A 20,535-nucleotide genomic window follows, 5' to 3' on the forward strand; every position below is an offset into this window, starting at 1 on the left:
TGATAAGCCATCCGGGGTGACAGGGATTGTGGGATGGGTGGGTTGCTATTTTAAATAGGGTGATCAGAGAGGGCTTCATTGAGGAGGTGACATTTAGGCAGAGGCTTGAATAAAGTGAAGGAGTGAGACGCGGATAGAGGAACAGCCTTCCAGGTAGAGGGAACAGACAGTGCAAACGCCCGTGTTGGCTTCACCATCACGCAATTTCTTCCTTGGCTATTTTATGCGCCCACCCCAAAGCCCAAAAGAAAGTGGCACCCCCTTTCCCAGGTAAAGTCCCAGGATGGAAGCTCGTTGGATCCATTTGGATCACATGCTCACCCTGAACCAATCACTGTGCTCCAGAGACTGAAGCACTCTGATTGGCTAGTTTAGGGTGGGCAGGTACCATGAGGTAGGTAACGACCCCTCCCCTGTGCATGTACCTCCGTTGTGTGTGGGGGGGGTTACTCCCGTCTGAGACACTCAGCCAAACAAATAGCTTTTACAGTTTGTTCTAGAATTACTTTCCAGATCATTAAATGAACTGCCCACTCCTTGTAAAATAAAATCCCAAGTATATAAAAATTGTAAGCAGTAAAAAAAATTTTTTCCGATGAATCACAAATGAAATCTCGCTCTAGAATATATGTGTTTTACAAATACAAATCGTATGGTGCATACTGTTCAGCCCTGTGCGCTCAACCGCTAGTCACTATTACGATCATTGTTTATTCCTACCCAGACTGGGAAGAGATGTTGATTACCACGATAATATCCATAGTTAACATTTTTGGAATGTTTGGCATGTGCCAAGCTGGATTTTACAGATGAGAAGACTGAAGTTCAGATAAGGTAAGTCACCTGTTCCGGGTCACACAGCAAGAAAGTGTGTCTGATGCAAAACCCTGTTCCAGCCCCAGGAGGGCCCCTGCCCCCTCCCGCGGGGCCGGGCAGGGCGGCCGCCTCCCGCTTATCTCAGCCCAGGCTGCCTGCTGGGCCCGCCCCCTCCGGGAGCTGCCACTTGGGGCGCCTGGCCGGGAAGGGCCTGGCCAGCTGTGTCCGGCGGAGGCAGCTGCTGACCCAGCTGCGGACTGTGCCAGGGCTGGAAGGAGGGGGGACGGGAGCCCTGGACCCCTCCTAGCGGGGGCGGCATCATGGATCACCTCGGGGCGCCCCTTTGGCCTGGAGTCGGCTCCCTCTGTCTCCTGCTGGCTGGGGTCGCCTGGGCTCCCCCACTCAACTCGTCGGACCCCAAGTTTGAAAGCAAAGGTAAGGAAGGAGCTGTGCGTGGACCCCCGCACGGGGTCCTGGACGGCAGTGCTGGGGCCTGAACTTCCCGCCTGGGTCCTGGGGGCCATGCTGGGTTCTGGACCTCCACCCTGCGTTCTGGGGGCCAAGCTGGTGTCTGAACCCCTAGACCGGGTCCTGGTGGGGCATGTTGGGGTCTCAGTCCCCAGACTGGGTTCTAGGGGGGACACTAGAGAGGGACGTGGGTTCCAGTTTCATGTTTTTAGGGACATGCTAACTCCCCATGGGGCAGGGGCGGTGCTGGGTCTAGGTCCTGCGGTCTAGAGTCCCTAAAGGGAGGGGACCTAGCGGACCCTCCAGTGGGGGAGGGAGGATAAAGCCCGGATCCGAGTCCGAGGGGCCGGGCTGCAGGCGACTGTAAACACGGTTTGCATGCGGGCGCCAGATCGCCTGCCCTGCCGGGATGAGGGAGGGGGCGGGGGACACGGTTGGCGCTATCGGGCAGCGGGGAGCCTGCCGGCGCCGATAGGGGGCCCGCCTCCTCCACACACCCACCGGCACGCAAGTCCTGGGCTGGGGCGGGGCCAGGCGCGGGAGGCGGAGGCCTTGAACGCTGCGCGCAATTCAGCCCATCGCGAGGTGGGCGGGTGTGTGTGCGGGGCACAGTAAAGCAAGCAACCTGCGCTTGGGAGTTCGGGGGCCAGCACCTCTGCGGACCCCTGGAGGGGCCTCGCTGGAATAGAGAGCGGGGCGGGGCTCTTTTCTTATCGGTCCGCACAGGCGGCGGGAAGAAGGGGGAGGATGCTGCGGCCCGAGGACGGGGCTGGGCTCCTCTGAGCCCCTCGCCTTGCGCCCACCCCCAGCGGCCCTGCTGGCGGCCCGCGGGCCCGAGGAGCTTCTCTGCTTCACGGAGCGGTTGGAGGACTTGGTGTGTTTCTGGGAGGAAGCGGCAAGCGCCGGGGTCGGCCCCGACAACTACAGCTTCTCCTACCAGCTCGAGTGAGTCCGACCCGGGAGGCGGAGCGCCCCGGAGCTCGTAGCTTGGGACGCCTCCTGGTGCCAGGGGCCGGATGGCACCGCCCTGATGGGAAGCCCGCGGGGTCGGGGCTGACACGTCCCCTAGTGGCCGGGGCTGGAACACTCCCCTGATCGCCGCTGGAGCGAGACCCCAAACGTCAGGGCTGGGACCACACCCCTCCAAATCGGGACTAAGGCGTCGCGTACGTCGGGGCTGGGCCGCCCCCTGGTGGCCGTATCCAAAGAGCGCCCACGGTCCGGGCAATACCTGCCAACTCGCTCCCTTCCCTCCCCCGTCCCTCGGCGCGCAGGGGTGAGCCGTGGAAGCCGTGCCGCCTGCACCAGGCGCCCACGGCCCGCGGCGCGGTGCGCTTCTGGTGCTCGCTGCCCACGGCCGACACGTCGAGCTTCGTGCCCCTGGAGCTGCGCGTCACGGCGGCCTCCTCGGGCGCTCCACGCTACCGCCGCGTCATCCAGGTCAACGAAGTGGGTAAGTGCGCCGGGAACGGGGGAGAGGTCGGGGGACGGGGTCCCGGTCTCCGCCCGCCTGAGCATCCCCTCTCGGCAGTGCTCCTGGACCCCCCCGCGGGGCTGCTGGCGCGGCGGGCCGAAGAGGGCGGCCACGTGGTACTGCGCTGGCTGCCGCCGCCTGGGGCCCCCATGGCGAGCCTTATCCGCTACGAGGTGAACATCTCGGCAGGCAGCGCCGCAGGGGGCGCGCAGAGGGTGAGGCCCGCCCCTACCGCCCAGCCCCAAAGGCTCCGCAGTCCACATCCCCGCCCCGCCCCTCTAAGCCCCGCCCAGACGGTCACCACGGCCCCGCCCCCATGGCCTCGCCCCTCCAGGTCCCGCCCCTGACGCCCGACATCCCGTTGCCCTGACGCCCAAGACAGCTCCGCGCCCACCGACAAGGCCCGTTTCTCAATGCCTCCGCAGCCCACCTGAATCCAACCCCACTTACCCCGTAGTGCCAAACTCCAGACTCCTTCAGGGCCCCGCCCCTCTATGCTCTGGCCCCGCCTCCCGCCACCTGGGGCCCCTGCCCTGATTGGCTCCGAGCTTTGCTGGGCCCCGCCTCCTGCTTTCATTGCCCGCCCCCTCCTCCCGCCGCGCTTGGGCACCGCCCTTCCTTTCTCTGATTGGCTGTCCCTCAGGGCCCGCCCCCACACGCTCCTCTCTGCTCCCCGCCCCCGTTGGCCACGCCTCTCACCCGGGCCCCGCCCCCAGGTGGAGATCCTGGACGGCCGCACCGAGTGCGTGCTGAGCAACCTGCGGGGCCAAACGCGCTACACTTTCATGGTGCGCGCGCGTATGGCCGAGCCGAGCTTCGGGGGCTTCTGGAGCGCCTGGTCCGAGCCTGCGTCGCTGCTGACGGCTAGTGGTGAGACCCCAGGCGGGGGGGCCGGCAGGGCTGGGGCGGAGCCTCGGGCAAGCCCACCGCCCTGACGTCCTCCCTGCTCCCCAGACTTCGACCCCCTCATCCTGACGCTTTCCCTCATCCTCGTGCTCATCCTGCTGCTGCTGGCTGTGCTCGCCCTGCTCTCCCACCGCCGGTGAGCGCCCCGTTCAGGCACCTGGCCCAGACTCCTCCCCACCAACGACCCCCTTGCGGTGTGGAACCCTAGGCTTAGAGAGGGGAAGACCCTCGCCCGAGGTCACACAGTGAGGAGTGGGTGGCAGGGCTGGGATGCAAGGCGGACCAGACCTAGGCTCTTAGTTAAAATTCTCGGGGAACATTCACCTGGTCTTCCTTCTACTTCAGTGACTTCTCCTTCTGGAATTCCTTTGCTCATTCTTTTTCCCAATTTCATCAACTTTTGTCAAATCCATCAGATGGGCTGAATGGAAACATTTAACCCCCCAAGTGCCTCCCGCCCCTGTTGTCAAGCCTCTCAGACACTTTATGATATGACCAGCCATCCTGAGGTTTTTGTAATTCCCAGCACATACCCTGTGGTGTCACACCCCCGAGCCTTGGCACATGCCGTTCCTTCTGCCTGGTCCCCCAGGCAATCTCCTAGTTGTCTTTCAAGGCCCTGTTCACTTACTTGGTTGGAAAATACATACTGAGGGCCAACTATGTGCTAGGCTCCGGGGAGAAAGTGGAGAACAAAATTGACATTTCCCTGACCTTGTGGATCTCACAGTTGAGTCAGACAACAGACAAGGGAACCAACAGATATTTGATTATAGATTGTGATGAATGATATGAAAGAAACAAATGGGGTGTGGGGACATGACAGGATGGTCAGGGAAGGCCTCCAGGAGGCGACATCAGAGCAGAAACCTGATGGTTGGAAGGAGGCAGCCACTTGAAAAGGGGGGAGAAGAAACAGCAAGTGCAAAGGCCCTGAGGTAGGAATGAGTTGGAACATTGAAGCAGCTGCAGGAGCCCTATGGCTAGAGCATATTGTGTAAGGAGAACTGGTGGATGATGAGGTGAGGGAGGTGACAGGGATCAGAACACGCAGTCTCCACAGGGCTGTGGGGAGGAGTTTGAAGTTTATTCTGAATGCATTGGGGAACCATGGAAAGGAGTGAGAAGGGAAGTAATATAAGGAACCTCCAGGCAAGCCTGGGCCAGGTTTAGAGGGAGCATGAGACAGTGTATATTGAACGCCTATGCATCCTTCAAAACCCTATTCCAGTCACCCTTCTGTAGGGCCTTGCAGATGCTACAGCCAGAGCCCCTGTTCCTCAGACCACATGCACTCGTCTGCCTCCATCATGATCACGAGGTGCGAGGAGTATCTGTGCCCCTGTGACTGGTGCTGAGGGGTTGTTGGTGAGTGTTGTGCTCGTTTCTTTTGGCATTACCAGGGCTCTGAAGCAGAAGATCTGGCCTGGCATCCCAAGTCCCGAGAGCGAGTTTGAGGGCCTCTTCACCACCCACAAGGGTAACTTCCAGGTAGGTGGCCTGGTCCCAGGGCCTGCGGCTTCCCTGCTCCCGTGGCTGAACCGCAGGGCTCTGAGCAGGGTGCTGCTGTTTCCCCAGCTGTGGCTGTACCAGCATGACGGCTGTCTGTGGTGGAGCCCCTGCACCCCCTTCCCGGAGGACCCCCCCGCCTCCCTGGAAGTCCTCTCTGAGCGCTGCTGGGGGGTGACACAGGCAGTGGAGCCAGGGGCAGACGACGAGGGGCCTCTGCTGGAGCCGGTGGGCAGTGAGCACGCCCGGGACACCTACTTGGTGCTGGACAAGTGGCTGCTGCCTCGGAGCCCGCCCCGCGAGCACCTCCCACAGCCTGGTGGCGGCTTGGACACAGCAGCCACGGAGGAAGGCTCGGAAGCATCCTCCTGCTCGTCTGCTTTGGCTCTGAAGCCTGGCCCGGAGGGGGCCTCGGCTGCCAGCTTTGAGTACACCATGCTGGACCCCAGCTCCCAGCTCCTGCGCCCGAGGGCACTGCCTCCTGAGCTGCCCCCGACCCCACCCCACCTCAAGTACCTGTACCTCGTGGTGTCTGACTCTGGCATCTCAACTGACTACAGCTCAGGGGGCTCCCAGGGAGCCCAGAGGGATTCCTCCAACGGCCCCTACTCCAACCCTTATGAGAACAGCCTCGTCCCAGCCGCCGAGCCTTCAGCCCCAAGCTGCGTGGCCTGCTCCTAGGACGCTTGGGGACCCAGCATGACCTCAAGTGCTAGGCCAGGCCCAAGACTTATCGGGCAGGGTCGGCGAGGCCTCACTCAGGACTAGGGGCATTGCTGACGTTGGCTTTCTGCCCCATCCTTCCTGCTCAGGAAGTCACGACCTTGCAGTATTTTAAAATGTATAGTTCTTTGTATAGATATATATATGTAAGTTTTTCTATCATGACTTCTGCAAATGGCCTGTAAGCCCCATCTGTCCCTGGGCCCAGGCCATAGGGGCAGCAGTAAAAAGCCTTGAGCTCAGTCTGAAATTCTGGCCCTGGCAATCTGAATGATAATCCTAATAAAATGAATCAGTCAGTATAAGTTATACTAGCTGCCGTAACAAACAACTCCCAAATCTGCATGGCTTAACATTAAATGGTTTCTCTCTCACATCTCAGTTCAGGCAGGTGGGCAGCCATCCCTGGGATGAGTCAGAAGCCCAGACTCTTCTGGTCTGTGGCTTCACCATCCCTCAAGGCCACCCTCACATCTTTGGATGGATCCTCTGTATCCTTCCAGCCAACAAGCAAAGAGAGAGACAGCAGAAGATTCTGTGGGCCGTTTTAGGAATCTAGCCTAGAAGTGGGTACCATCTCTTCTTCATAAATCCCACTGGCCAAAAACAGTCATGTGACCCCCCCCCCCCAGCTAGTCCCACAAACTGCTGGGAAATGTAGTTTAGCTGTGCATCCAGAGGAATGCTGTTTCATGAACCTCTAGCTTGTCTCTGCCACTAATAATAATAACATTAATTCATAGGGCTTTATTCTGTGACAGGCCCTGTTCAAAGAAAGTACTCTGATGACACTAAGTGTCACCAAGTGGCTCCATGGGAGTTCTGGTTTAATCATTTTTTTAAAGTTTCATATAACCTAGGAAAGCTGAACATATGCATATCTTCTGCTCCAGGAATCCCACTTCTAGGTATATACCCTAAAAACTCTCACACACATGCACCAGGACATGTGTGCAAGAATGTTCAGAGCAGTAAATAAGTCAATCTGATGATTAAATTGGGGTATACTGGAACTATACCCAGTAGGGAAAAAGGAATGCACTAGAAAATGTGGCTGAGTCTTAGTAACGATGCTGAGTGGGAGAAAAGGAAGTCTCATAAGATTACATTTATCACGAAACTCTTTTTATAAAGTTCAAAATAGCAAAACGAAACAATATGTTGATTGAGCATAATATGTACACAGTAATGCTACTTTTAAAAGAGAAAAAGCACTTTACATTCTTTAGGTCTTGGAATCTGCACATTTCCCTGGGGGAAGTATTCCAGACACAGGAAACCAAGGCATAGAGAGGTTGTCACATACCAAAGCTCAAGGCTGCCCTCCAGAGCTTGAACCCTTGTCTGAGCTGGGGTCGCCAGCCTGGGTAGGCCACGGGGTGACTGTCATCTCTCCATCTGGTCGGAAAGTCACCCACCACTCTGCCCTGGGGCCCAGCCCACCTGGCTCCAGGCTGGCTCGGAGGCGGTGCTGTCCTGGGCCTGGTGCATCTGGCTGCAGCCAGCACTGGGCAGGGAAATACCGCTGGAGCAGTGACAGCTGCAGGGCGTCCCCAATGTCTCCCTCCTCCTGGGTCTGGAGGGTCACAATGAGCCCACAGCCACCACCAGGCCCAATTCGGTGGCTAAAGTGGGCAGCTGTGTCCAGAAGCAGGGCAGCCAGGTAGGCGGCTTCCTGGGGCCCCCGGTCTTCAGCTAGGTACTCCTCCAGGCCATCGAGCAGCAGGAGGGAGGGGGCTGGCCCCCGGGCCTCATGAGCAGAGCACAGGAGCTGGAGAAGCTCACGGGTCGAGGGTGGGTACTGGAGGCGGATCTTCTAGAGGGAGAAAAGAAGGAAAGGGCCAGATTCAGCACAGGAAGCCAGATTCCCAGCTATAGCAGCCCCGCTTCCTTGCATAATTTCCTGGACAAGGCGCTCACTGCCCGGACAGCTGGTACCAGAGTGAAGCAGTTCACAGTGATCCAATATTCTTTTGCCCTCTCCCCCTCTTATTATCCAGCACTCATCACTGCCTGGTATTAGCTGAAAACAGGTGTGTCTTTTTGCCAAATCTCTAGGGCAGTCTTTCCACGGAAAACCCACCCGTGGCGTCCCCAGTGTGACCCCACCATTGACTCAGTTCCACTGGTACCAACTCGTGTCCAGGCTAGACCTAAGCTTAGCCCCGCCCCTTGCTCGCCCCTGACTCCACCCTTTCGCTAACTCCGCTCCATCATTGGACGGCATTTCAGTCAATCTTAACTAAACTTCGCATGGTCCCCCCCCCCGGCTCGTTCCTGACTCCGCCCCAAAATGGCTGCTCCGGCTCGTCCTCCCTTCGTCCCCGCCATTGGTCTGTCTACCTGTCACTCAATCGTCGATCCGCCCCGCCACTGGCTGGCCCGCCTCTGATCCCGCCCTCGGTTACCTGCAGGCGCAGGTGGTCGAGCGCTGCCCCCGTCCCGCGAGGCAGGCTTTGCAGAGGCCTCCGGGTCAGGAAGAGGACGGGCCCTCGGCCCTCCCCTGCCGCCTCCAGGGCCGCCGCGAATAGCAGCGCTGTCTTTCCAGAGCCGGGACCGCCGAGCAGCAGCAAAGGCGGCCCAGCCTCGGCTGTGTTCTCCCCGGACCCGGCGGCGCTGCCCCGGCTTAGCACCCGCCTCAGCGTCTCCGCCATTCGGAATGTAACTCTGTCCAATCGGCGGCCGTTCCTGCCCTTAATCCCGCCCAAGACGAGGCATCATTGGTTACAGCGCATTTAGCGTCTCCACTGGTGCATGGATCTGTCCATCAACGGTAGATCGGCTTTTGCTAGCTCCTCCCCTGGTGAAGCGGCAAATCGCCTAGTCTGAGGGAGGAGGAATGCGGGCGTTTGAGGGAGAAAAGGCTCTTCCTTCCCTTAGGTGAGCTGCTGAGGGAAGCAGCACGAATACTATTATTTTGAACTAGTCAGCTAATCAGACAGATAAAAGGGTTGAGAGTTGGAGGGAGCAAGCCCTAATCGCTGACATATTATTTAAAGTCTCCTAGCCTCAGTTTGCTCACCTGTAAAATGGAGCTCCTGATGTCTCAGAGGAATATCGTGATGGGCATGTGTCTGTGTGTGTTTCCGCTGAGGTCACCCAGTGACAATGGAGAAGTGGAGGGATGGATGAGCTGTGTGCTCGTGTCTCTCTGCACCCGAGTACCCGCACAAGTGTGTGTCTGGGGCTGCAGGCTTGGCGACATTCGTGTGCAAAACAGCAGCAGCCATCTCTGAGGGGCTGTGAGGAGAGGGCTCTCAACTGTCTTCCTCATTGCCCTGGGGGTTCCTTGGGTCCTGCTCGGGGTACGGGGGAAGGCAAGACCATAGACCAAAGAAGGCACTGGGCAACACAGAGACAGGGCCGGGGAGACTGAGGGAGAGCCACGGCAGGGATCTTGTTTGTCTTGCTCATTTCGGTATCTCCGGCGCCCGGAACAGTGACTAGCTCATTGTAGATCCTCAACATGTGCTCATTAAGTAAATGAATGAAGAAAGGAAGGTGGGATTGATGAGAAACTGGGAGAGAAGGAGGAACAAGGTGAGCGATCGAGTGATCGCTGGCTGGGTCTCCTCACCCAGACTTCGCCCCAGAGCTGCCACTCACGCCCCTGTTGCCCTGGCAACTCTGTCTCTTGGTAACTTCAAAGTGGTGCCGTTGCCAGGAGACCCAGGGGCAAGGCGAACTGAGATTTCCTGGGCTTTCTCTCTCCCTCTGGGGCCAGAACACAGCTCCACAACATCCCCCAATCCACCCACTCACACAGCCGGCACCCCCACACCACTCTACACACACACACACACCACGGCATCTCTGTATATATTCTGCTTCCAGAATCCCATCACCCACATGCTCGCAGCCCTGTCCTACCCTGACACGAAGCATCCCATACACACTCTCTCCCACATTCATGCCCCACATCCCTTCCCTTGCACACACGCCAGAACACACTCTAATACAACCATACCATTGCCGCTACACACACATAGTCACGTTTCCTTTCAGCTGATGTGCCTACAGCTCTTTACACACACACACACGGTACACTGTTATACTGCCTTGTCAGACGCACCGCCTCAGCCCCCCCAAAAGATGCACAACCCCTCACTTTGCAACACCCCAAATGCACAAGCACTCAGTAAGGACACCCGTGTCACACAGTCCCGCACAGTCGCATACACGGGAGCATGCTGAACACAGCCCCACTGCACTCGCTGTTCCCTTGCTGAGAGCCCTCAGCTCGAAGATATCCCTGTGGCTCATTTTCCCATTCCATTCAGATCTCTGCTCGAATATCACCTACTCAGAGAGGCTCTCCCTGACCACATGTGTAAAATCGCACACCCTTCATTCTTTGTGTCTCCATTTTTATTTCTCTTCGAATAACTTAACCCTTCCAACGTTATGTATTTTTATTTGGGTTTTATTGCCTCTCTCCTGACTACAATGTCATATCCACCAGGATAGGGTCTCTGTTTTGTTCACTGCTGGGTCCCCAGTGCCTAGAACAGGGCCTGGCACACAGTAGGTGCTCATAAATGTAGGCTGAGTGGGTACACTGGCAGAGATGCAGGTGTTTGGCATATCTCTCATGCACACAGTGCTTCTTTCTCTCACTTCTCAGAATCCCATCTTCATATCCTGACAGTAGGACCCTTGCCATAGAGGGGCTTCCCGGAGGAGGAGGACTGAAGGATGAGGGGACCGGGAAGTGGACAGCTCAGGGCCAGTCTGTGCTTCTTCCTGGTTTATCAGCATCCTGAGTGATTAGTTCATTCATTTAGCAGACACTTATTGAGCACCTACTGTGTGCCAAATCAGTTTAAATAGTCTATGAGCAGATGATAAATGTATGCCAAAAAAAGTTTGCAGAGGGGAGGGAAGTCAGAAGGGCCAGTTTTGTTTTTTTTTTTGACATTTTGGATAGGGTGGCAGGGACAGGCCTCAGTGAGAAGGTGACATTTGAGAAAAGGCTTAAAGGAGGTGAGTGAACCATGCAGAAATGTGGGGGAAGAGCATTCCAGATGGAGACACTGGCAAGTGCAAAGGCCCTGAGGCATCGGGAGAACTTTGGTTTTTACTTAGAGTGCCATGGGGAGCCATGAGAGGGTTTGAGCAAAAGAGGATCATGGTCTGACTTACTTCCTAAACTGGAGCTCAGATTCGATCGAGTTGAGTTTAAGATGTGAGACCCCCACGGGGGCACGTTGATGAGGTTTTTGAATAAGCAAGTACACCTTAGTCTGGGTTCTCTACCTGACATTATCCATCCTGGGATGGGGGTGTGGGCAAGGCCAGGGCTGCTGTCGCCACCCTCTCTAGCCCCCACTTTACCCTTTCTTGGCCCCCGTTTAACATCAGAACCATGGACAGCGCCAGGTGGGCTGGCCAGGAGGCGCTGTCCGCCGTGCTGAAGTTTTGCTTCTTTCCTGGCCCGCGTGGAGGCAGCTGTACGACAGGGGGACCATGGGTCTCAGGGATGCGACCCCTGGAAATAGGAGCTCTGGTCGGTGAAGCGGATTCTCTCTTTCCTCTGCCTCCAGCCCTCTCATGCTCCCATCTCCTTCCCCGTGCCCCACATCAGCACCATCACCTCCCCCTCGCTCACTCCCCTCCAGCCACACGGGTGTCCTCACCTCCCGGACCACAGCAGGCACGTTCCCACCTCAGGGCCTTGGTGCTTGCTCTCCCCTCTGCCTGGAACGCTTCTCCCTCCACCCCTGATGTTTTCATGTCTCCTTCCCTCTCCACCTTCACACCTCATCTCCAGCGCCATCACTTCAGAGACAAGGACCCTGATCATCCTCTTTAAGTTGCAAACCGTGTCCCCATCCCATAGTTGCCCCATTGCCTTCTCTAGCTTGAATTTTCTCCTTACCACTTATCAATATTCAACATATCAGAGATCCCAATCCTTGACCTAAATCCTTGATCTTAGAGTTTGGAATTCAGACTTATTCAGATTTTCAAAAGGTACTGTCGTGTAAATACTATGTATTGCATAAGCCCCTAGTGGGTCCTAGGATAACATCCCCAAATCAAACGCTTTATCTGCAGCAAAACAAGAATATTCACATGTTAAATAAATAAGAGCTACACATAACCTCATATCAGCCTCACATAACCTCATGCACAAATGAGTTACAAAACAATTTTTGGTTGTCAGACCTTTTTAAGATTTAGGATTGTGGCTCTGTATAAAACTTATTTATCTTGTTTATTGTCTGTCTCTCACATGTTAGAATGCGAGCTCTGTGAGGGCAGGAATTTGTGTCTTAGCGCCTGTGCCTAGCGAAACAGCACCATACAGTAGGTGCTCTGCAGTGTTTGTTGAATGAACGAATGAGGGGGAAGGGAAGCAGACTCCCCTTTCCTGGTTCCTGGATGACTCTGTGCCCTGAATTGCCTGTCTGAAGCCCCGCAGAGCCGTGGGGGGCGGGGTCAGTGACTCCCTGCCCCTCCTGCCCTCCCTGGTCTCTGTTGGGCCCTCAACGGTTGGGACTCAGCACAAGCTCACAATCAGAACCCCTGCTCTCATCCCTGCAGCCAGGGGTTCAGCTAGAGGTTCCTAGTGCCCTCAGCATCCCCCTTTGCTATCAGGACCCTCAGGGTCCCGTCACCCTATGCCCTCTGCACCCTGGCTGTGGCCAGAAGCAGGCCAGCTGCCAGGGGAAGACAGTCACGTGAGGCCCATCACCGTGAGCCTCACGTGTGGCTTGTGGGGCCGTTCACATCGACAGATGAAGAAACAAGGGCACAGAGAGGTTAATTAACTTTCCTGAGGCCACACAACCAGGAAATGCTGAGCCAGGATTTAAACCCAAGTCGCTAGCCCCACGACTCCACACTGTCTCTCCACAATCGCCCTCGGACACACTGGGACAATACACCCCCACCCAGCCCCACAGACACCCAGACGCAGATTTAAGTCCTCCACATCTCGCCACCTGGGAGAGGAAGACAGGTGGCCACACTTCTGTTACAAACAGGTCTTTATTAAAGATAAGGAGAGGGCAGGAAAGGGGGGCAGTGTCTCCTCTGCCCACTGCCTTTGAGTGCCCAGGGAGGGGGAGCCCTCTCTGCTCCACCCATGCCCCCTATGATGGCACAGCTGCAGGAGGCTGAGGCATGGGGGGCAGTGTGAAGAAGAGGGGTGGGTTCCAAGAAAAAAAAAAGTCCTTTCCCACAGCCGTAATAAATAACAAAAGGGTTTGGGGTGACGTGGACACAGGCAAGAAGACACACAGCACCCTGAACCCCAAAACCTTTGAACTGGGGCAAGCCCTGCATAAGGAGGGAGTTAGGAGGGACTGGGGGAGAGGGTACATGTGGGGGAGGGGCTAGGGGGAACGGGTGCCCCGAGGTCCCCGCTGCGGGGGATCCTGCCCCCCACCCTCTGGCTGGACTCTCTGATACTGAGGAGAGAGCACCCGATGACAAAGGATGACCCCATCTCCCTCCTCTCCCTTGCACGTGCTTGGCCATGGGCGGTCCCCCATTGACTGGTATCATACCCACCCACCCTAGAAATTCTGAAAACCAAGGACTCCTATTCCATGTTCAGACGCTCAACACTGGCCGGAGTTGCCCTCTTGTCTAAGGATTCTAAGAAGTGAGAGGGAGGCTCCCATTGGCTGCTGGAAACTCCTTTTGGTTAGAATTCTGAGAACTGGGGGCTCCCATTGGCTGGGCAATGGCCACTGGGGTCAGGCTTAGGCCCTTAAAAGGGCAATCCTAGGGGCAAGGGCCCACCTCCCAGTTATGCCCACTTGGATGTCCCAGGGGGACAAGAGAGGCAGGGGGTCCCCCAAGTGTCCTTCCAGCCCTCCTCTGATGTCCGGGCCTGGCTGGTTCGGGGACCGGGGCTTTGGCACTCACACAGCACACGCACACACACGTGTGGCAGGGAGGAAATGGGGACAGGGCGGATTGTGGGTGGGCGGTGGGAACTCACAGCAGGTGGTCACGGCTGGCAAAGAGGTAAGGGCTGAAGTTGTCCCGGTGGAAGGGGGAGGGATAGAGTCCGCTAAGGGTGTACAGGTCCCGCAGCAGGGGCGTGGGCAGCAGCAGCTTCCGGCCACGGCCGCCACCCCCACCCGGCCCCCCAGGCCCAGGGGAGGAGGGCGAGGGGCCCTGGGTGGGGGTGGGTGCGGGCAGAGGCAGGGGCAGCGGCAGGGGAGTCGGCTCAGACCTCAGTCGAGGGCGGGGCACACGGGGCGACGAACACATGGCTGGGGCCCTGGAGGACACGCAGCTGGGGATCAGGTGGCCACGGCGGGCGCAGTTCTGCGGCTCTAGGGGTCAGGAGTCACAGGTCAGGGGATCAGAAAGCTCGGTAGGGGCCACGAGAGCATACGCGAGACCTCTGCGGCAGGGACTGCCATCTGGAAGTCCCTCCGTTTATCCTCCCACTCCCTCGACACTCACTGGATGGGGTGAGCCGTGCCGGTGTCGAATGCGGCCTGCAGGCCTCGGGTTCCTGAGACAAAAGAGGCAGAAGGAAGGGGCTAGCGGCCCCCCGGGCCCTGCCGGCCACAGCCACGAGGGGCTCATCAGGCAGTGAGCCCAATGGAAAAGGCAACCAATGTCCCCTTGGGAGGGAGAGAGGGGCACAGCCTTCCATCCTGTGGGACTGTCCCCAGGACCTATGTCCACAGAGATGAGCCATCCCTTCACCTCCCCATGGCCCTGAGACCCCCACCTCTCGCCTGACTTCCTGCCTCCTTGGTCCCCCTCCACCCACCACCCTCTCCAGCCGGGAGCAGCCCCCGGCCCCCCTTACCTGGGCTACACTTAACTTTTCGAGGGGGCTGTCCATGGTGGGGGCTTGGCCCAGGTCCTCCCAGGGGGAGAGCCTTCGGCCAGAGGGTGGCCGGCTCTGGAAGTTGTGCACGACGCAGGTGACCTGGGACAGGGGGAGAGGGGCATGTTGAGGCCTGAGGCCAATAAGGTGAGAGTTGTGTAAATACCATATCCATTTTTCAGATACAGAAACTGAGGCTCAGGTTTTCGAAAACAGCAAACATTTTTACGGTGCTTACTATGTGCCAGGCACCATTCTCTGCACTTTACTAAGAGGTGGGTACTATTATTATTCATTCCACAGGGCTGGGACGAGGGGGAGGCGAATAAGGCCGAGTTGTGCACAGGCGGGATCCCGTCTTCATGTAAATGTTTGATATTTTGTACATTATGGGGTTTTTACATTAATGTTGATTTTTAAAAATGTTTCATTAAAATATTATTTATCTTGATCACTGTTTGGGGCACCCTTAAATGTTACGCTCAAAGCGAGGGCCTCCCTCGAGCGTGGTCCCAGTCCTGTTATCCCATTTCACAGATGAGACCATCCAGGCAAGGTAAGGGTAAGGGACTTGCCCAAGGTCACACAAAATCCACACCCTTCACCATCATGCGGTCAGTCCTGCCTCTCGGGACCTGATGGAGGGTCTCCCGTACCACCATGGGTGTGAAGCGGGCTCACCAGAAAGGTGGCGATGGCGGCCCCGGTCAGGAAGCCGGCTAGCACGTCGGACCAGTGGTTGCGGTACTCGGCCACGCGGACCACGCCCACCAGGAAGGCGGGGCACAGCAGGGCCAGGCAGAGCGAGGGTTTGACCAGGCGCGAGCCCTTCACGCGGAACACGAGAGTCACGTACATCTGTGGGAGCAGAGCTGCTCAGGGGCCACGTGGCAACGCAGCTGCTGAACCCAAGTGGCCACTGCGTTCGGGGCTAGGGGCTGTGGCCAGAATCCCCAGGAGCGGCATTGGGGCTGGGGTGGGGCCGGGGGCTCCGGAGAACTGAGCCAGGGGGTCAGGCGTTCAGAGGATGACTCATGGACTCCTGGTGGGCCCCTGCAAGGCTGGAGGCGTGGCCAGAGAACCAAAGAGCAGTGGACAGGGTCTGGGGCCCAGGTCTCCCGGGGACCAGTCACAGATGGGGAAAGACGCTTGCTGGGCCACAGAAGCAGAGGGTGGAGTTAATGCCAAAGGGGTGGGTCCAGGAAGCCCAGGAGGTGGAGTCCCCAGACGCCAGGGGACCACCGACAGGGTTAGAAGTCCCAACACCAAAAAAAGGAGTCGAAACAACAGGAGACGCGACCAGGGAACAGCAGGGACAGAGTCATGAAGTCTCAGCCGAGTAGAGTCAGGCGTGTGGCCAGGTCAATGAAGGGCGAGGATGGGGCGGGATGAAGACCCCAGGGGGGCGGAGCTGAAAGCCCCCCCGCCCAGTCTCCCAGCCATTATCCAGGACCTGTAGCATCCTGGGGACATGGCTAGGCTCCAGGGAAGGTATCCTGGTCCCACAGGGCGGAGCCAACAGGCTCCTCGGGCGTGGCATTACTGCGTCAGGAAGCGTGGCCAGACACCAAGGGGCAGTCCAAAACAGCACATCAGACTCGGGGGCGTGGCCAGGATCCGAGGGGAGGAGCCAGGGTCTCCAAGCGGCAGACTCCGCCCTGGGGGCGGAGTCACAGCGCGGGGCGTGGCCTCACCCCGCCGGGGAACTGGAGACTCCAGCCCAGGTGGCCTCCTGCCCACCGGGCACCCCCCACCGCCGCGCCTCCAATTCGGGGCTCACCGCTGTGTAGGTGACGGCGTAGGCACAAAGGGCCGCGTCCTTGCAGGGGAAGGCGCGGCGCGCAGCGGCCACCAGGCTGGGGCTGCCGGCGCAGGCACCCTGGTCGGTGACGAAGCGGTCGGGCCCCGGCCGGTCGGGCGAGGGCGGCGGGCAGCCCAGGGCCGTGTAGTTGGGGCGGCACACGGACAGGAAGTGCGGCGTGGGGTTACCGGTCACCACCTGTCCCGCGTTGGCGAAGATGGTCGTGGTGAAGAGGCCGAAGGAGTAGACCCCTGGGGTGGGGTGGGGGAGGGGGTTCATGCCTGGTCCCTGATGCCCCAGTGACCCTCCTCCTGTGAGCCCCCTTATGGCCCATCTGGGCCTCTTGTCTACGGTCCTCTTCCCTCGGGACCACCATGATGGCACTCTGGGCCTCTCGCCCCTGTGACCCTCATTACAGTACACCTGCCTCTGTCCCTCTGGGATTACCACTATGTCAGGAGTGGGCCCTCCCTGGAACCCCATTACAGCTGGGCTGGGACCCCTCAACAGCGTTACATCAGGATCGGGCCCATGCCAGGACCTCCTAGGACACCCCGGATGGCATTTCTGGGCTTCTTTATACCCGCCCCTGGACTCGCTATTACTGAGTTGATCACACTTCCCCTGGATCACTGATCAGGCAGAGTTGGATCCCCCGCCCTCTGCCGCAGGGATCACTGTTAGGATGAGCTCTGCCCCTCCCCTAGCCCACGGCCACCCCTTGTGGCTTGGGACCACTCTGAAGCACAGCCGGGGTCTCATCTCCTGCTCCAGGGCCCCTGCTGTTTGGCCTGCACCTGTGTCCCCCTTTTCCGCCTGAGACTCTCCTTGTGGCAATTTGGGGACCTCCTCTTACAGCTGCCATTATGGTTGGCTTAGGCCCCACCTGTGTCCCTAAAACCTTCACTATGTCTGGCCTGAGCCCAAGTCCTTTTTGCCCCTTCAAGTCGCCATCCTGGCAATTCTAGGCCCTCTTGCCCCTGGAATTCTTATAATGGCTGAGCCTGGCTTACATCTCTCTGACCCCTGGCTGCGTCACTCACCCAGGAAGCGGACCAGCCTCCGCAGCGGGGGGCTGAAGCGGCAGCAGGCCCCAGACACGATGGTGCTCTCCCCGATGATGGGGATGGTGGAAGGCGGCGCTGGGAAAAAGGCACGCGCCAGCTCCCCCAGCAGGATCTGTGGGCAAGACCAAGGCGGGGTCTTCCTGGCCTTCAAGCCCAGCCCTTGGCCCACCTCCACCTGGCCCCGCCGCCTCCTGGGAGGTCCTCCCCACAGTCTGACAGGCTACCCGCTGTCTCACCGTGAGGGTGGGTCCAGCAGTGACCAGGGCGTAGATGAGTGCAGGAGGCGCTCGGCTGGCAGCCTCAGGCCCGGGGTAGGGCTTGGCGTAGGTACTGTCATAGCAGAAGAAGCCCTGGGTGTGCACGGGGAAGGTGTCTGTGAACTCCAGGCGGTAAGCGAGCAGGACCACGACGCCCAGAAGCACCGACTGCCGCCCAGCCAGGGCCGGAAAAGAAAGACAGACAGAGAAGAGAGAGGGTCAGGCCCAAGCCGGGGCCACGGAGACACAGACAGAGATGGAGAGAGACAGAGACAAGGGAGAGAGAGACAGAGAGATCAAGACTGAAGGAGATCAAAAGACAGAGAGACAGAGAGAGGAGGGGAAGGGGGGCGAGAGAAGGGCCAGGGGCAGCTCTCACAGGTATAACCCTTACTGTGGCCAGGGCGTCATACTAAACCTCTTCCCCGAATTAATACATTTTACCTTCATAACAGCCCTAGAAGAGAGGGATTCTAATTATGCCCATTTGACAGATGAGAAAACTGAGGCTCAGGAGGGTACGTGAGGCGCCCGCAGTAAGGATGGGCAGAGCGGGGTTGGAGCCCCGGACTGACACTTCTGAATGCGCCTCCTCCCCCTGGCAGTCTGGGGGATACCGGCCTCCTCACCTCCACAAAGACAAAGCAGGGAATGATGGAGAAACTCCTCTTCAGCTGCGGTCTCCCTCCCGCCATGGTGAAGGGCTGGCCTGCGGAGGTGGGGAGGGAGTGGGGCCGCCAGGGCGGGGCGAAGTCCTCTGGCCACACCCCCGGCCCCACGCACTACTACCAAGGAGCCCGGGGCCCGCCCCCTGAGCCTTCTGGCCACGCCCCTGCCCATTCGGGCACCGGCCTCCCCTGAACAAGCGGCTCAGCTCAGCCTCTGCCCGGGACCTCCGATTCTATAGCGGTCTTCTCCCCCCACAGCCTACACCAGAGATTCCCATCCCATACCTTTTAGGAAGGCCTGTCCCCCTTACCAAGCGGCACCCCTCCCTTGGGCCTTCAGAAGACTTCTCCAGCTTAATGGGGACCCCTCCCCCAGAGAGAAAGGTCCATTTAGAAGGGTCCTCCCCAGCACTAGTTTTTAGGGGACCCCATCCTCTTTCCCAACACGCTTTACAGGGGACCCCATGCTCTGTGTCCCCCACCCCCGCCAGGAGCCACCCCCCACGGCCCGCAGGCGCACCTCTCTCCAGTCCCCATGGGACGAGCCTGACTGGTTCGGGCTGATGGCCAGGCCCTCCTTCTCGCTCAGCTGCCTCTCCCTCTCTCCCTCCTTCCCCCTCCTCCCAGCCCATCTGCCTCCCTGGATCTATCTCCCCCCGACGTGCTCCCCCTCCCCCAAGTCCAGCACAGAGGGGCCAACACAGTCCCAGCTGCCTGACCCATTCTCCCAGCTGAGCTCACCTGTGAAAGGGCCCTATGGCTTCCCACAGGCCGCCACCACACCCACAGACTCACAGCCGCTCCTGGCGGCTGGCAGGGCAGGGATGGTCACCCCCATTGCACAGATGTGGAACCTGAGGCCCCCAGGCGCTCTGCATCCAGTGCCCCATCCACGCAGCTTGCTCTGAGGTGTGACATAGGGGGTGAGGGTCGCCAGAGATCCCAGGTGCCCACCTGGCCACAGCTCCCTGACCCTCCCAGAGACACAATCAGACACGCTGGCACCCCCAGAGTTCACAACTCAGCCACAGCCTCCATCTCAAATACCACACTCACACACACACACGGCACAGTGTGCACACGGCCTGTCACAGACACCCACACAGATCAAACAACTAACCCCCCCCACACACACAGTCACAGGGGCACAACAGGAGGTCCTTCACACACCTCGAAGCCCCACATACTGCCCCACAGGAGCCCTCACCCCACCACCGTCAGGGACATAGACCTAGGGCTGTCAACACACTTAAGAGGCACATCAAAAAGAGAGGCACCACACACAATGGGGGTCACAGAACCGGCCACAGCATCACACCCCCCGTTACAAGGCACTCAGTGACAGCCACACACGTTAACAGTCTCTCGTCCACACTGACAGACATAGGTAGACACGGTGCCATCCACAACCTCAGCCACATGGCCACCCACGGGCACAAACGTGGACCATGACAGACTCACACACAGAGCCACACAGCCACACATCGGAACACAAAAACGGGCCCCGCACACCATCAGAAGGAACACACCACAGCAGCCACATCACGACAGTCATAGGCACACAGCCATCCAGACACCAAGACAGCCACACAGTCACGGTGAGAGCAGTCACACAACACAGCCACACACACCCGCAGGGTGATACCCACGACGACAGCCACACAATGACAGCCACAGGAGACACAAGCACACACACACACCACACGGACACCCCCGAAGCCACACAGTGACAGTTACACAACCACACACTGACACCTAATGACAACCACATAATCACAGTCACCCTCCCCACCGCCGCTTGGCTTCTCAAGACCCCGGCTGGGGTCCCCTCCCCACACTCCCCTCCCCCAGCCCCAGCTCGCCGCCTCCCCTCCCCCTCCCCGCGCTGGACCTGCAGGGGACCGAACCCCGGCCGGACAGACAGACAGACCGGGGATCAGGAGTCCGCGAGAGGGGGTGCAGGGGTCGCCCCACGCCCCTCCCCCTCACCGGGTCGAGGCTGCCGCCGCCTGAGCCCCGACTCCGCCTAGACAGCCCCGGCGC

General features: G+C 58.8%; 3 protein-coding genes across 6 annotated transcripts; 1 reads left to right on the top strand and 2 right to left on the bottom strand.

Moving 5' to 3' along the window:
- The first annotated feature begins 243 nt into the window (after positions 1-243).
- Positions 244-6,475, top strand: EPOR (erythropoietin receptor). Its single transcript, XM_058525647.1, has 9 exons — positions 244-394; positions 725-1,251; positions 2,094-2,229; positions 2,559-2,737; positions 2,816-2,973; positions 3,475-3,628; positions 3,713-3,800; positions 5,068-5,155; positions 5,243-6,475. The coding sequence occupies exons 2-9, from the start codon at positions 1,137-1,139 to the stop codon at positions 5,852-5,854; spliced, it is 1,530 nt and encodes a 509-aa protein (XP_058381630.1). The 5' UTR covers positions 244-394; positions 725-1,136; the 3' UTR covers positions 5,855-6,475.
- An 85-nt stretch (positions 6,476-6,560) lies between these two features.
- On the bottom strand, positions 6,561-8,550 carry SWSAP1 (SWIM-type zinc finger 7 associated protein 1). The gene is made up of 2 exons (XM_058525648.1): positions 8,305-8,550; positions 6,561-7,712 (listed from the first exon to the last, which is right to left on the bottom strand). The coding sequence occupies exons 1-2, from the start codon at positions 8,548-8,550 to the stop codon at positions 7,209-7,211; spliced, it is 750 nt and encodes a 249-aa protein (XP_058381631.1). The 3' UTR covers positions 6,561-7,208.
- Positions 8,551-12,870: 4,320 nt separating this feature from the next.
- Positions 12,871-19,290, bottom strand: PLPPR2 (phospholipid phosphatase related 2). 4 transcript variants are annotated; one of them, XM_058525653.1, is made up of 9 exons: positions 19,234-19,290; positions 18,454-18,533; positions 17,804-17,917; positions 17,544-17,679; positions 16,480-16,751; positions 15,381-15,557; positions 14,679-14,801; positions 14,324-14,375; positions 12,871-14,190 (listed from the first exon to the last, which is right to left on the bottom strand). In XM_058525653.1, the coding sequence occupies exons 2-9, from the start codon at positions 18,517-18,519 to the stop codon at positions 13,847-13,849; spliced, it is 1,284 nt and encodes a 427-aa protein (XP_058381636.1). In that variant the 5' UTR covers positions 18,520-18,533; positions 19,234-19,290; the 3' UTR covers positions 12,871-13,846. The 4 variants fall into 4 exon arrangements, with proteins under 4 accessions (XP_058381636.1, XP_058381634.1, XP_058381638.1 ...); XM_058525651.1 differs by having other exon boundaries at positions 17,804-17,992; XM_058525655.1 differs by having other exon boundaries at positions 14,077-14,190; positions 14,695-14,801.
- Positions 19,291-20,535: the final 1,245 nt, after the last annotated feature.

The sequence above is a fragment of the Diceros bicornis genome, chromosome 30 (assembly GCF_020826845.1).
Source record: "Diceros bicornis minor isolate mBicDic1 chromosome 30, mDicBic1.mat.cur, whole genome shotgun sequence".
In the NCBI taxonomy this organism is placed as follows: Eukaryota; Metazoa; Chordata; class Mammalia; order Perissodactyla; family Rhinocerotidae; genus Diceros; species Diceros bicornis.